The sequence below is a fragment of the Pyxicephalus adspersus genome, chromosome Z (genome assembly GCF_032062135.1).
Source record: "Pyxicephalus adspersus chromosome Z, UCB_Pads_2.0, whole genome shotgun sequence".
Taxonomy (NCBI): domain Eukaryota; kingdom Metazoa; phylum Chordata; class Amphibia; order Anura; family Pyxicephalidae; genus Pyxicephalus; species Pyxicephalus adspersus.
The window spans coordinates 81,314,764-81,330,640 of record NC_092871.1 but is presented as its reverse complement, the minus strand read 5'-3'; the positions used below and the strand labels follow the sequence as shown (position 1 = coordinate 81,330,640).

At 40.0% G+C, this 15,877-nt stretch overlaps 1 protein-coding gene across 1 annotated transcript in view; it reads right to left on the bottom strand.

Annotated features, from left to right (window-relative positions):
• BGN (biglycan) overlaps nt 1-15,877 on the bottom strand; it is a 60,778-nt gene that overhangs the window by 2,696 nt on the left and 42,205 nt on the right. Inside the window, exons 3-7 of the mRNA XM_072431801.1 lie at nt 14,901-15,013; nt 14,320-14,533; nt 12,667-12,777; nt 8,593-8,686; nt 512-650 (exon numbers count right to left, since the gene is read on the bottom strand). Coding sequence (XP_072287902.1) covers nt 512-650; nt 8,593-8,686; nt 12,667-12,777; nt 14,320-14,533; nt 14,901-15,013 — 671 coding nt within the window. The remainder of the gene's footprint in view (nt 1-511; nt 651-8,592; nt 8,687-12,666; nt 12,778-14,319; nt 14,534-14,900; nt 15,014-15,877) is intronic.

The window sequence follows — 15,877 nt, the reverse complement described above, 5'->3', positions numbered from 1 at the left end:
CATTGCATTATGACTTCTTTATCTTATTCTATTTCTGGTGGTGAACATTATGTGAATCCACTCTGTAGAGATTGGTGCTACATATTGACATTGTGAAGTTCCATGCAGCATTCTCACCTTATGACCCGAGAGGGTGGACTTTTGATGCTCTGAGCTCATTCGAAGTGGGTTGAATGACATTGTGTATTGCCCAAACCAAAACATGGATTGACATTGGATGGTAAGTAGTGTTGCCTGAATATTCTAACAGCTTTCAAATGAACAAAAACACAGTGAAGACTCCAAAATTCACCTCCTTGCCTACATTGTTCCCTGCAGACTCACCAATAGTGTTGTTATTGTTCAAACTCGGGACGAACATCTAACAGTGGCTGCCCATTGTATAGTAAAACCTAAACCCCATATATTTTTGGTCCTATTAAAACTGAACCAAATGTTGGATGTGTACACTAGTGGTCAATCTTCAAAGGAATGCATAGTTTGGAAGCCATATTATTATTTATAGTCTCACCTGTAGGAACTTTAGATCTGGCAGTCCTGGTGGCACTTTTGACAGCTTGTTATTGTCAAGGTGAAGTTCCCGCAGAATGGGCAGAGAAGACAAGCTTCCGTTTTCCACCTGTCTGATGGTATTGTATCCCAGTCCCAACCTATAAAAAGAACAAAAATGTCACCTAAATAGTCAGTATCCCAAGGTCTACAAAGGATATTTTAAGTTCAGAAAATATCTGTAGACCTGTTGGCCTGCAAATATAACATCTTTGGTTCAATTTCATTTTCACAGATGATGGTCACCTGGAGAGGGAGATTTAATATCTGGAGTTCAAGAGCACCCAGGACACAATAGACTGGACTGTTACTCAAATATGAACTCAGGCAATTGAAAACAGAGGCTGTAGTAGGAAACAATGATGTGATTATTTGGTTGCACCTTTGTTTATCCCTTTATCTAACACACTTAGAATTGTTTTCATGTTTTGAGCAAACTAGATGCTCTGATGTAAAATAAGAGTTTTTCTGGCAAAGAGGGGAGTAAAAATAATGAATTCCTGACCTTTTTTTGTGGATAAGGCCCAAGAAGAGGTCCACTACATAGAAGTTAAAGTAACAGGAAACTATTTTTGGGTCTGTTTTTTTTTTTAGTTTTTAAACAGATGTTTTATATATTCATTACTTTTTATACTACACTGTTACACACACACACACACACACACACACACATTTTATACAGGATTTAGCCATGACTATAGTTTTTTTTAAAGGAAAAATACAGATGGTTTGTCTAAGACATTCCTTTCTCTTTCATAAATCTCCAGTAAAGCTCTAGAAGGAGGGAAATGAAGCTCTGCATAAATCTATTTAATTGTAAATTGGGGCTTGAACTACTGAGTTCTGTAATGAGAACTTTAAAGTGCACAAACAACATCTATAAATAATTTTGCCAAAGCTGAGGTCTTTGTCGGTACTGTCTATTAGATGTATATCTGAAGTGTAAAAATGTCTAAAACACTATAGCTTCTTACTGCTAGTCTCAACGATTTTGAAGTTACATTTAGGTCTAATGGGAGGAGAGGAGCTGGTGGAGCTGGTTGTGGGGCAGTCTAAAACAATGCAATAAAGCCCATACTCCTCTATCAAGATAGCTTGATTCAGTTGAGAACAAGGGAGAGGAAGTAAGTATTCAGGAACGCTTTAAGGAAACCACATGGCAAAGTATTCCCTGAGCACTGTGGGTTATCTAAAGTGACATTACAACAGAAAAGTAGTTTTCACATTTAAGACCAGTCCTGATTGATAAAATTAAAAAAAAAAGATTTGGGGGGCGTGGTCTGATGAGGGCGGAGTAGGACGCGGCTATCCTAAGCTCTGTGTCCCGCTGGAGGATCCCACTAGTGTCAGCGCTACAGCGCCTTCTTAACTGGTCCTAATGGGCCCTAAAACGAAGGGGGTACAGAAGGGATGCCCCAGAGGGGGCAATCCCTCCACCGGAGGACTCACTGGCTTCTTCCCCGCAGGAGGCCGCAGGGACCGCGACCAGGCCCCAAAGCCGGGGGCTCGATTTTTAACTCCATCCGACGGGCAGGCACCGCCGGCAAACCACAGAAGGCCGGATTACAGCAGGATCTCTCAGCACAGGGTCCAGATGCCTCCACACCTTCTTCTTCAGAGGTACACCCTGACTCCCCCATTCTTAGTCCCTGCCTGATGCCTACTTCTGATGCTTCCTTAGGCCTTAGTCCAAATAACACAGATGCCGAGGAGGAGTGGGACTGGAAGGCCCACCTACGTGCGTTACCCACTAAGCAAGATCTGGAACACAGTATAGGGCGCCTGGAAGCGAGCTGCAAGGCAGAGTTTCACGCCATACGCGAGTCTGTTCAACAAGTTACTAATGCCACCACAGCGTTACAAACCCAATGTGCTGAACTTTCTTCTCAAGTAGTATCCCATGCGGCTATTTTGGAACACCATGAGGCGCAACTCAATATGTTGTATCTGTTGCATGATGACGCTGAAAACTGTAACCGGCGGTATAACATTCGTATATGGGGGCTTCCTGAAACCGTACCTAATTCAGAAATACCCGCAGCTGCCTACTCCATATTTGTTAAGCTTCTTGCTGTCCCATCTGATGTTGATAGAGATAGATCGGATACAAAGAACCCTGGGCCCGCGCAGCACAAATCCGCAACGCTTTAGAGATGTTATCTGTCGCATTCATTTTTACAGAACCAGGGAAGATATCATGAAAAAAGCCAGAGAATGTACAAATATTGAATACGCCGGGGCTCAGATATAACTGCTGCCTGACCTCTCTAAACATACATTGGATCTCCGCAGGGCTCTTAAACCGCTTTTGACAGTTCTTCGTGATCGGAACATCCCATACAGATGGGGATTTCCCTTCCATCTCATCATCAGATCTGGAGGTAGAAAGCTTGTTCTTCGCGAGCCATCTGACCTGCCTCATATTGTACGTGATCTGCATCTTCCTCATATCTTATTACCTGAATGGCCCACGGCGACTTCGCTCCTTAACAGCAAACCAGCACCATCGCAAGCTCCTCCACGACTTCCGCCTGATAGTCCTCCAAGCACCTTCACGGGTCGCCTTTCTTCCCCCCCTCCTTCCACAACCTAGCCGACGGATCTGGCATCGCCAACAATTTTTATTGGTTCTCAGGATACCCTCATCATTGCTCTTGGAACTTCTACCTTTCATCCTAACCTTTTTGTGTTTCTTAGGCTACTAAACGCTACTGGATCACCTCTGTCCTCAACATGTTTTATCATCTAGAGTGCATGGCCGAGAGAACTGTCCGCCTTTGAACGGGACTTAAGCTCCTGTGCTGCCAAGCATCATCGACCTACATTTGATCCTGTGGAAGATGTTTCTCCTCTACGGTGGGACTTTCCATGTACTGGTAGCTATGCTGAGCGTTAGTATCTAGGATTTATTTCAGCTGTTAGTTGTATTGTTATTTTTGAATGCACTCCAGATCTGGTGGGTAATTATGTATAGGGTTCACTGGGGATGCGTGAGCTTTTTTGCTCTCGCCTTCCCGGTCGGCCATATTATGGGACCTGGTATGTTGTATCCGTTTCCTTAGCCTGTTTTAGCGGGCAGTTGGTGACATACTTCTCTTAAATTGATGTCCTCTGATGCATGCAATGCACCTTAGTTATTCTGATTTTGGGACTGTTTTTTTTTTTTTTTTTTTTACTATGGGTGAAAATTGTGGTTCGCTCATTCTTTATGTTGTTCTTGGTATTGTGGGTTCCCCCAGGCCGGACCAGAAGGTATATATGTTGCTTGTTTGTTTGCCTCCCCACGCTGCGCACAGACACTTCCCCCACATAGGCCCACTGCCTTACCAGGTGGTGATTTGGGATCTTTGGGATCCCGCTTTAGTTTTCACCCCATGGTCTAGGTTTAGCCCGCCTAGCCCGTCTGGTGCCCTTTCCCTGACCCGCTTCCCTTGATGTCCCCAATAACAGAAACACCACAAGTTCTGAGAATCCACACCCTCAATGTTAAGGGTTTAAATAGCTTGAACAAGCGCTCTCAAGTGCTATATGCTCAACATAAAGCGAGAGTGAACATTTTACTTTTGCAGGAGACTCATTTTCAATCCACTGGAATTCCCCCTCTCCGCAATCGTTATTATACTGTTTGGCGTCACAGCTCCAATCCTGAGTCTAGAACTAAGGGGGTCTCTATAGCTTTTCATAAAACGTTGCCTGTCCAGGTACTTGACTCCCGCTCAGATTCACAGGGCAGATTTCTGATCCTTAAAATTCTTCTTTGGGATAAGAAATTTACACTGGCCTCTTTTTATGCCCCTAATCATCAACCTACTGTGGCTCTTACGCAGTACTTGGAGACTCTGAAGGGGTTCGCTGAGGGACCTATCATAGTGGGAGGCGACCTGAATTGTGCTCTGGATCCCCGGATTGACACCTCCACTGGGAAAACTCCTATATCCTATTCCAAATTGAGCTCCCTTCATTCTAGACTACATGATCTTAGACTAGCAGATATGTGGCGTACTCTGCATCCCACCACCAAAGATTACACCTTTTATTCCAACCCACACTCTGTGTACTCCCGTATAGATTATATTTTAGCGAGTCACTCTGTACTTGATTGGAACCCCGTTACTTCTATAGAATTTTGTCCCTGGTCCGACCATTCCTCTGTATCCCTCTCGCTCCAGATTCCTCTAATGGGCCCTAGAGAATTGACATGGAGGTGTAATGATTCCCTGTTTAATGACTCTATTTGTGCGATGGCGGTTTTAGAAGCAATTACCAATTTTATAGGGGACCATGTTTCGGACCCCACTCCTCTACCCTTACAATGGGAGGCTTTAAAGGCGGTGGTTCGAGGGGTCCTAATTCAGCAAGGAACTCGGCTTAAAAAGATCAGATTGCAGGATATTACACTTACTAGTGATAAAATTCATACCTTGGAACGCCTACATAAACAAAACATGTCTCCAGCTGTATTTTTAGAACTGACTGCTGCTAGGACCCATCTTTGAAGCTGTACGATCTAGCATACCAACGCCACCGGGATCGTTTCCGCAAATTAATTTACCAGTATGGGGATAAATGTGGCCGATTGTTAGCACGGGTCTTACACCCTCGCACTTCCACTACTTATATCCCGTCTATCCAGACTGCTAATGGCGGCCTGACATCCATCTCTAAGGAGATCTTGCAAATTTTTAAGAATTATTATGCCGATCTCTATCAAATCCGTCCTACCCATGCAAGTCCATCCTCTCTACAAGATTTTATAACCAAAACGGCCCTTCCCACGTTAGATTCTGAGGTGATATAGCAACTGGAGATCCCGTTTTCTGAGGAGGAGGTCTCTGCCGCTTTATGTGCTACACCGACAGGGAAAAGCCCTGGCCCTGATGGCTTTACTCCGCGGTTTTATAAACTTCATGCCCTTAATCTTGTTCCCTTCATGACTAGGGTGTTTTCTTCCATATCCGTCGACACGCCGTTTCCTCCACAGAGTTTGGAAGCTCATATTACGGTCCTTCCTAAGCCTGGCAAAGACCATACGGTTTGCTCTAACTATAGACCCATATCATTGATTAATGTTGATGCAAAAATCTTTTCTAAATTGATTGCCAATAGGTTATCCCCTTATATGCCCTAATTGATTCATCTGGATCAGACTGGGTTTATCTATGGCAGAGAAGCCAGGGACAATACTATTAAGACTATACTGCTGACCCAACTTGCTAAGTCTACAGGTACTCCTATGTGCCTGCTGTCCATTGACGCTGAAAAGGCCTTCGATAGGGTTTGTTGGGAGTTTATGTACTCAGTGTTAAGCCAGGTAGGCCTGGGCCCCAATATGGTCTCTAGAATTGGTGCATTGTATTCCTCACCCAGGACCCGGGTGCGGGTTAACCGCAACCTCTCTGACTCTTTTGAAATCAAGAATGGCACGAGACAGGGATGTCCTCTTTCCCCATTGCTATACGCATTAGTTATGGAACATTTGGCTGTAGCCTTGCGTAACAATCCTGATGTTAAAGGGATCAAGCTAGGTGATACCCATTATAAACTCTCCTTATATGCAGATGATCTTTTACTATATATAACATCCCCTCATGTTATGATACCTTCAGTACTGAAGGAATTTGACTAATTCGGAGCACTGAGCAATTTGAAGGTAAACTACTCCAAATCCGAACTTCTAAATGTTACCTTAAACCCGACTCAAATGTCCACTATACACAATATTATGTCCTTTCGGATCTGTCCTACTGCCATTAAGTATTTGGGTATAATGATACCATCGGACCCTTCTGCTTTGTTCTCATTTAATTATTCCACTGTATATGGTAAAATTCAATCCGACCTTCAGAAATATGCCTCCCTGCCTCTTTCCTGGTTCGCTCGCATAAACACTCTAAAAATGGACATTGTCCCCAGATTGTTATACATATTCCAAACGGTTCCCATATTTTTACCAACTGCATATCTGCGTAAAATACATAGGTTGTTCTTAAAATTCCTATGGAATAAGAAGCGCCCCAGATTGGCATTCGGTGTACTGGAGAAACCTAAATGTAGAGGAGGAGTGGGGGCCCCTGATATTGTTTCCTACTATAGAGCATCAGTCTTAGTCCGCCTGACAGACTGGTTTCATAGTCGGGAACTGAAAGAATGGGTGCTGCTGGAAGAATTTATGTCCCCAGTGAGTCTCTGATCTCTGCCTTGGGTGGACCGGTCGTTATTACGGCTGTCTTCCTCCATACCTCCACTTTCTATGGACTTATTACGTATATGGGATATTCTCCTTAGATCGGGCAAATTGTCTACGAGACCAGGGCCCATGACACCATTGTTCGATAACCCAGCATTTCCACCGGCATTGGGGGCTACCAAATTTTTATCCTGGTCCGCCTCCGAACACCTCCATCTAAAGGATAAAGTTCATAATGGGCGGGTCCCCCCTTTATCCTCCCTAGATATTCCATACAGAAGTAAGCTACTATCCTGGCTTTCATACAAGCAATTATTGTCTTTTGTGGATCTTTTACTGATCTATCCTTACTACACAGAAATTTGATGGAATTCGAGCAATTAGTTAGCTCACCTTCTCGCCCTCCCCATATCGTCTCAAGGCTATATGAGCTTCTCACACAAAATTCTGAGGCTATAGCCCCTACATACACCAGGTATTGGGAGAGGGAATTGACTGGTCTCATAACTGGAGACGACTGGGAAACTTCATTTACCCTCACACACAAGATGGCACTGACTTGTAAAGCCCAGGAGGTTAATTATAAAATCTTGTCTAGATGGTATTGTTGTCCAGAGAGGCCCGTAGCCGTAAGAATTAGGCGCAGGGTCACATGACCGGGTGCTAGGCCTGTTCTACAGTGCCCACCACCCCTAATGTGGCTCTTTTATCCATGATACCGGGCTCGCTTAAAAGTATTAAAAGAGGTGCCCTACGGCATTTTCTTGCCGTGGCTAGGGTCCTTATCCCGAGATTATGGAGGCAGTCTGCTGCTCCTTCTATAACTGACTGGGTATCCGAACCTAGAAAAAATCAGTTATATGGAAATGCTTGTGGCAGAAGTTGAGGATAGGATGGAACAATTTAAAATGTTTTGGTCTAAGTGGGATTGGTTTAAAGAATCTCCCCGATTCCAAATGTATTTATCTTAATGCTCTCGTATATTTGTTCAAGCGCTATCTCTGTATTTTTGTATTAAGGGCTTTCTCATATTTTCTCCAACCTTGGGTGGTGCACATCCTCTTTCCCCCTTCCCTTCCCAACCCCCTTCCTTGGGCTGCAAGGTTCTTTTTATTATTGTTTATTTTTTTTGTTAAAAGATGTTTACACAAGTGTATAGCAATATATGCGGCTTAAGGTTGTCAGAGTATTACTTATGTTATATACCTCTATGAGTGTTTTTAATAACTTCTGTATAATTGTGTTGCTCTGTTTTATTCTGGTTCATGAAGGTTTTGACAGAATATTGCTACGTGTCAGAGTATATGCTCTATTTAAGATGTGTAATTTATGCTCATACGAAGCCAAGGCCGTTATGGGTTAAAAAGATTCCTGTGTTTTATGTTTTATTGTTTTTTATGTATGTTTGTTATCTTTCTTTGAAAACTTAATAAAACTGATTGACACACAAAAAAAAGATTTGACCAGAAGCCAGTGCAGTTATCAGAACTGACAATTTCTTACAACTGTCCACCTATATGCCTGACCTAAATTTTAGCTGAGATGAAGAGGTGAGAGTAATTAATACTAGGAAAGAAATGGGCACCTTTTTTTAGGAATACCAAACACAAATAAATTGAAATATTGCTATCTAGGTAGGCACTTTGAGTGAGAATGAGCCATAGGAGGCATGATATCCCAATGGAGGCATTTTAGAGCTCACCATATAAAAATATTCTTTGTCCAGTAATGTTGCTTTCTGGAGAAATATGTATATGGGTCATTACAGGCAAATTTATAATTCATTATTAAATGTCTTACAGTTATTGGGATTCCATCCTTGCTCTTATCTAGCTCTTCTCACCTTTTTTTCTTACCTGTATAAATTGGGTAATGGACTCAGATCTCCCATTTCAACAGCTTGAATCTTGTTGTGGTCCAAGTGGAGCTCGTTAAGAGAAGCTGGAAGGCCTGTCAAGAAAAACAAAAAAAAAAGTTTTGGAAAATTAAACTGCTTTAGCCAGCCAAAAAGGTCTTGAAAATTATGTTCATAGTAAACCTTGCCCTTTATTCAAGGGACCTAATTATAAGCAGGTGATAATCAAATATTCAATCACCACTTCAAAGTTTACAACTTTTTAAAATATGATCACCACTTTTATGATGCCAGATTGGCCAAACATGGTAATCAGTGCTTGAATTAACAAAATTTAGGAAATGTTTTAAAAGTGTGAATTGGCATGCTTGAAACAAACCCTACTGATCTCCATTGTGGTCTATGACATTCATTAGTATCAAAATGATGAGTTCATCACTATCCTATCTTATAGAACATACATGATGCCAGCCATCAGACTGAGGGCATCTAGCATCAAAACAGAAGAATTGCTGTGGAAATCTCTGGAATAACAATGAAACTTTCAGCTGGTTTTAGTGTTTAACCTTTTAATAGAGCTCATTTTTATCAGGTATTGTTAGCTGGAGTTTTGCTTTAATGTAACATTATTCCTTTTTTTTTGCATATGTATATTTTACCAGAAGCAAAGTAAATTCTTCTTGCAGACGGAAATAAATAAGTGAAGGCCAATCTAGAACTAAAGCTTTTTATCAATAGGTTTGTTTTGAAGTTTTTAAGGCCATCAACTGCTGGATGCGTGTGAGTACAAAATTAGGTTCGCTTTGGTTGCACTATGCACATATACTAGTTATATATATACCATATATATATATATATTGATTACTATGATCACGTTTTAAAAAAATAGTTGGACAGTAATAACGAGGATATATCACATGGTTGGATGAAGGGAAGCGGATATTATGCACTGTTTACATTTGGGGTAAATTAGGCACAATAATCAAATGTGGGGAGAATACTAGTAAAGATGGGCACCAAGGTTGTAAGCCAGACTAGCTATCTGATATGTGTTGCTATTTCTATATAAAAGTGCCCTCCTTTCCTTGTGCTGTGGTCTTGGTTTGCATGTCTTAAGATCTTAAGAAAGGATTGTCTTGTTGGTCAGGGTGCTTAAACTGGAGAGCCACTGTGGGGATAGATGTGAGTAATTGAATTATTTAAAAATAAACATGTTTATTTTTGAGGTGAAACTCTATGATGCTGAAAACTATTCTGTGATTGTAGGCTGCTTTGATCCTGAGGAAGCGGACTTTGCTCCATGAAACGTCTTAAACTTTTAGCGCCTACCTACATAAAACAGACCAGACATGTATTTTAATGATCGACTTGATGATTTTATGTATGTTTTATGAAGATATGATTAAATTAATGTTTTGTGTTTTTTTTCTATAATCGTGTATATGATATTGATTCAACGCCTTAAAAGTCCTGAGGTTATCTATCTGCACCTAAATCCATTTTGGCTAGAACTAAAGCTCAGCTGAATTATTTTTGGATCCTTTAACAATTGATGCCTTTGTAACATATGGACAGCGGATGTTTCATTCTCCTTGTAAAGAACAGAGTGTTACCTTAAGTTCATCAGAAAATACCCTACAGATTGTATCAATCATGGTGAACATTCTAAAACTATATTCATTTTCAGGCTTGTCCACTGTGTTACATTTTTACGATGAAAGGTAAAGCAATATTTTATTGGTACAAGCTGGTAACTTTTTTTTTACTCCAAACATTTCCTACAGTTGAAACACAAAAATATGAATCTTATTGGCTTAGATTATAAACAAGTGGAAAAGCCAAGCATACTTGTAATTAATTACAATTAATTGCAAACTCACAATTTATCACCTATCCCCGCTCCTTCGCATGGTACCACCATCTTGCTTCTTCTTTACGTCATTAGGACGATCTTTGCCTATTTTTATTAGGCATCCAGGGATGCCTGTGCAAGGGTTCAATCATTCCCGGCATGGGCAAGAGAAGCTAGGATTGCCAAGTTCTCCTGGAAACCAAAGCTGAGCTGTGCATGGGCAGTTCAGCAAAACTTGACAGCTGGGTGGCTATCAGGCAGGTAGGAAGCGTTAATGCAGAAAGGACATCAACTGTCCCTTTCTGCCAGAACAACTTGATAGAATCTCTCATGTAAAAAGTGGGACTTCAGTTTACCTTTAAATGATGGCTAATTCACTGGACTGGAGAAGCTTTCCTAAAATGGCAAAATATAGGAGGACATGTGCTTTTCAATGTATGAGCCCCTCCACCAATTTAAAGTGGACTGAAACTCACAAATGTTACTGTTCCCTAAGTATACTTTATTCAAGGTATGCCTCTGGTGCCAGTGTGGTTATGTTAGCTCTCAAATTAACTTTCATGCCCTTAAAAGCATGGTGGCAAAGCTGATCACTTCTGCAGGATCATAGCAACTGCAGATCTAAACAGGGGCTAAGATGTCCATTTCTTGGACTACAGAAGGCTAGAAATATTTATTTTCTCCATAATGGGATTTTACATCTAAGGTCAAGGGGCATCTTTTTGCTAGCACTTTCCTTACATGTATCCCCCAGGGATCCAAACTTTCGTGCCTCTTTCGTGTTCCCACACCACTAAAAGAATCAACATCAGCGATGCCCTAGATAAACTTTTAAGAGTGCAAAAATCAGGAACAAGTGGTTAATGAAGCAGTAAGTTCTTCAAAGTTTTTCCTAAAGTAAATCCAAAATATGTTTTTTTGGCTGTACAGCAGTAAAATCAACAGAGCGGTCTCTGCCTTCTTTCTGCTGTGTTCCCACTGCAAATTATGGCTTCAGCTGTAAGTTGTAAGAGACCCCAATGACCTTAAAGCCACAGCTCAACAATGTAGATCAATGTGGATATGCTTAGAAGCTGAGCAATCGTCTTCAATGCCCATATCTAATGCCAACTCTGCAGTAAAATAACTGTTCGCTTTATATTTTAGAAGTAAGAAAAGTATTTTGGATCATCAGGGATACATTAAAAAATCTACTTCTGTCAAATACTTTTCTACTTCTCCAGAAACTTCCACTGCTGTACTTATTAAGGCATAAAGATATAATAATAATAATTCATTCTGAGGGGCCAAGCTAACCCCTTTGTTTTGATGGGTCCAAAATTGTTTTCAAGAGATTGAGCTAAGGTAAGGAGAGCCTAGAAACTTCATGTTAGCAAGCCCTCATACCATTGCTTTATAAAGTGTATGGATAGCCAACACATTTTTCATTTTTGGTAAAATATGGAAGGGTTTAACCTCCAGGTAAATTTCTTTCACTCTCTGTTCCAAAGATGCAATGTAAAATTACAGGATATCTCCCAAGGTGATAAAATTTGCTTCGTGGACAGTTGACTCCAGAACAAGTGTCCCTTTTGGAATATTTTCCTCTCACCTGCTCTTTAGAGGCCAACTACAACACTAAATTTCTAAATTTTACTTGTTTCTTTGTTTTGTTTGTTTAACATTGGTCACCAGTACTGATACTAAAGGCGAATCCCCCCTATGGGGACAACACAGTAATGTAAACTTGAGGGTCCAACCCAGCCATTCTCAACCAGGGTTCCTTAAAGGCTGGTTGGGATTCCTCAAGATATTGTTGATCAACCACCCATATGATGAGGTCTGCATAGTTCTGGAGCCAGCACCACCTGGTAGAGCCAGGTTTATTACTCTAAATAATGTTTTTAGTTGTCTATAAATGTGGTCATCTTGCCAAAATTGTAAGGGGGCTATCTTTCCACTAGTTACCAATTTAAGTGGCTTTTTTCGCAACCAACCCCCAAGACAATAATCTTAGCAGAAATACCCTGAAACCCTACATTTTTTCAAGGGTTCCTCAGAGGTGAACAGTTTTAGAAAGGCTAGTATAAACCATTCTTACTCTATCCAAACCAAATATTTTGCATGGGAAAATCCTTTAAATATTACAATCATCAAACACCTTTGTCTTCATTTACCCATAGCTAAGATACATGCTTCCTTATTTTCTCATTCCAGGGCATTAAAATGTATATATCAGGTTACCTTTAGGAATACCAGTCAGTTTGGCTTCAGAGATACGTAAGTAGTTGAGTTTTAGGCCGTTGAATGCTCCAGCTTCAATGCCTCCATTTTCAAGAGGGTTTCCTCCCATTTCTAGAAGGAAATTATGAAACCATAAGTCATTTGGAAATGTTGGCTAATCATCATTTTTCTAAGTCTGCTTTCCTGTTCCCTTCAGTAAATACTTCCCACATGTTGGAGAATATTAGAAATACTACAGCACTTTGGTTAACCACCAACATATGAAATTGTAAACCAAGGAGGAGAGATAATATACTTCTAAAATAATGTCAACAAACTATTTTGTTCATTTATGCTCATATGGGATTTTATAGCAGTGGTTATGCCCAATAAAAAAAACTTAGTTGTCGTGGATGTTCTATTGATAATCTGCTGTTTGTTTTTTGCAACAAGAAGAATAATGTTGAACGCTTCCATGGCCTTCCTATTCTTTGGATCCCTATGGAATTCAAATCTAAACACCAGGCACATATATATCCTGAAGTGGCCAGATAAATACAATGATTCATAAATTATGTATTTTTCATTTAATATTAGGCATCGTAAGTAAATTAACCATGGCATCAGCTAAGCTCCACCAATAACACTAGAGCAGCAGAAAGCAAGAAGGAAAATTAGCAAAAGGTGCAAACCAGGTGAGTTACAGTCCAAAAAATGTGAATATTACATTAAAACAGAACAGAATGAAAGAGAGATATGAGCCCATTAGTGGTCATTTGCTCCTCTCTGCCTAGTCAAATGGTGGTGTGAGGAGACTTGAAAGTGAATAAAAAACTACAGCGGAGAAAAAATAGGTCCCCCTTTCTGCCATACGGGACCGTGGTGTATGGTGGAGTTTTGTAAATCTCAGGATTGGGTGGATGTAATACAATTTTTTTGGAAGGTAATCAGCTCTCATATATGTATTCCATGTGTGAATTTAAAGTGGACCTCTACTGTTCCACATTTATCTTCATGCTTGTTTTTGGTGAGTGACTGACACTACTAAAGACAGAAAATTAGCTTTACATCAGGGCAATAAGCATTATGTAATGGGTTCAACAATTGCAGTTTCCATAAACTTTTTGTATAGATCCCCTTCACACTGTCCCAGTTGGCCATATTGAACTTTTTACTACTAAACTCCATGTATTCTATCAATCAATATAAATATATATATAATAACATTGGATTTATGTCTGCCAGAATGCAAATGGCCTATATAGTGTTGCAAAAATGTTTTTCAACTTGAATATTGGCCAAGAATGAGATAAATCCAGCCAGTGGCCTACATTGGCAGGTGTCTTCCATGTAGACAAAGGTGGCTTACTAATTGGCAATGAAGATGGCTTCAATGTAGCCAACTAATAATGCTAATACTAATGCTAATACTAATAATGTGAAGCCTATTGACTGGTCTGATTAGAAGTCCTGATTGTTCCACTTAAAGCCTGCTGAGACCTGACATTGGGACATAATATCTAGGACCATAAAACTGATATAATTCACAAGTTCTATCAGATGCATAAGTCTGTCTGCCATTTGTCTTCTAGGCAACCAAATGATTCAAGTAAGACCACTTTAAAATTAAAAAATATGATTTAAGGTACTTAGTGGCACACGTTAGACACATACCAATGCAGTTCATGTTCTTCAGCCCGTTAAACACATCTTTAGGGATTTTCTTGATCTTGTTTTCATGAATGCGGAGCTCCACCAGGGCCTTGGGTAGGCTCTTGGGGATCTCTTCTAGACTGTTTTTAGAGATGTACAACTTCTGCAGATTGTGGCAGGGCTCAAACGCCTTGTCGTTAACTTTGGAGATTTTGTTGTTTACCAACACCAGGGCCTTGAAAGAATAAGAAATAAAGTTCATTTTTGATAATTTAGCATTGCAGCTCATTTGACTGAAAATCCCTGAAGGTAAACTGGTCACTATCACCTTAATATTGTTGTTTAGATATTCCTCCTCCCAAAATAGCTAACATTAAATGCAACAGTTTGGTTTGCTAAGGACAAATACCCAATAAAAAATATAAGCAGATTCACCTTTAGCTTTTAGTTTATCCATTGTTAACTCATATAAGTCTGCTGATGGTAAACAACACTGAACAATACAATTACATTTACCCATATTAGCCTACTTACATATATTTTCAGTATAGCAGATTCAGTAGAGAAAAATTTGAGATACATAAATATACAATGTCACTTACATACAAGTTGCTAAGTCCTTTGAAGTCATCTTTCTTAATTTCTGTAATTTTGTTGTTCTGGAGGTCCAAGAGGGTAGTGTCCTTTGGAATGTTCTTGGGGACACTTGTCAAACCTAAAAAAAAAGACCACTTATTTAATACTGTTTCAATGCTAGCTGATTTCTGATTAGTTGTTTTTGATTTGTTATACACTCTATTTTTTTGTAATACAAAAATGGTATTTGTTTGTATCTGGTACATGCTGGAGTGTTACATCACCCAATGGTTTCAGGTGTGGCCTGGTATCTTTGAAGTGCCATGTCAATACTGAGTTCCTATGTCTGTAGAGCTCCAAATGGTGCTAAAACAGATCCTTTTATCCCTGCTAGATTTTTATATGCATTTCATGATTAAAATGAAAAAAGGAATGTGAGCCACAACTTTTGTGGCTGGTAATGTTGTTGAAGGCCTTATGATGAATAAGAAGCATGTAGAATAAACTCAACAGACTCCTCTATAACATATCACCCCAAAAAGTCTAATGATATATAAGGCTATGGCAGACCAGTACACATAGTTTGCTTTAATATGAATCAGCTTATATTATTCTTTCTCCTTGCAGGTATTGGGTGGAATTGGAGTTTAAAGAAGAAACATCTGAAGTCTTCAACAAATCTCCAATCTCCAAGACCTGGCCCATAGTCCATGGAGTTAGTAACATCTCTTTTCCACTTTTAGTACTCTTTGCACTAAATATAAACTTTGCATGTCTTGATTTATGACAGATGGGTTACCTAGGTACCCAATGTTTATATTTTTGACATCTAAAAAATTATTTCTTAAATAAATCAGCTTTAGCACAGAATTAGGATTCTTGCATTCCCTTATATACCGTGTTTCCCCGAAAATAAGACCTACCCCGAAAATAAGACCTAGCACTTTTCCCCCAACCTGCCCTAATATAAGACCTACCCCGAAAATAAGACCTAGTAGAAAAA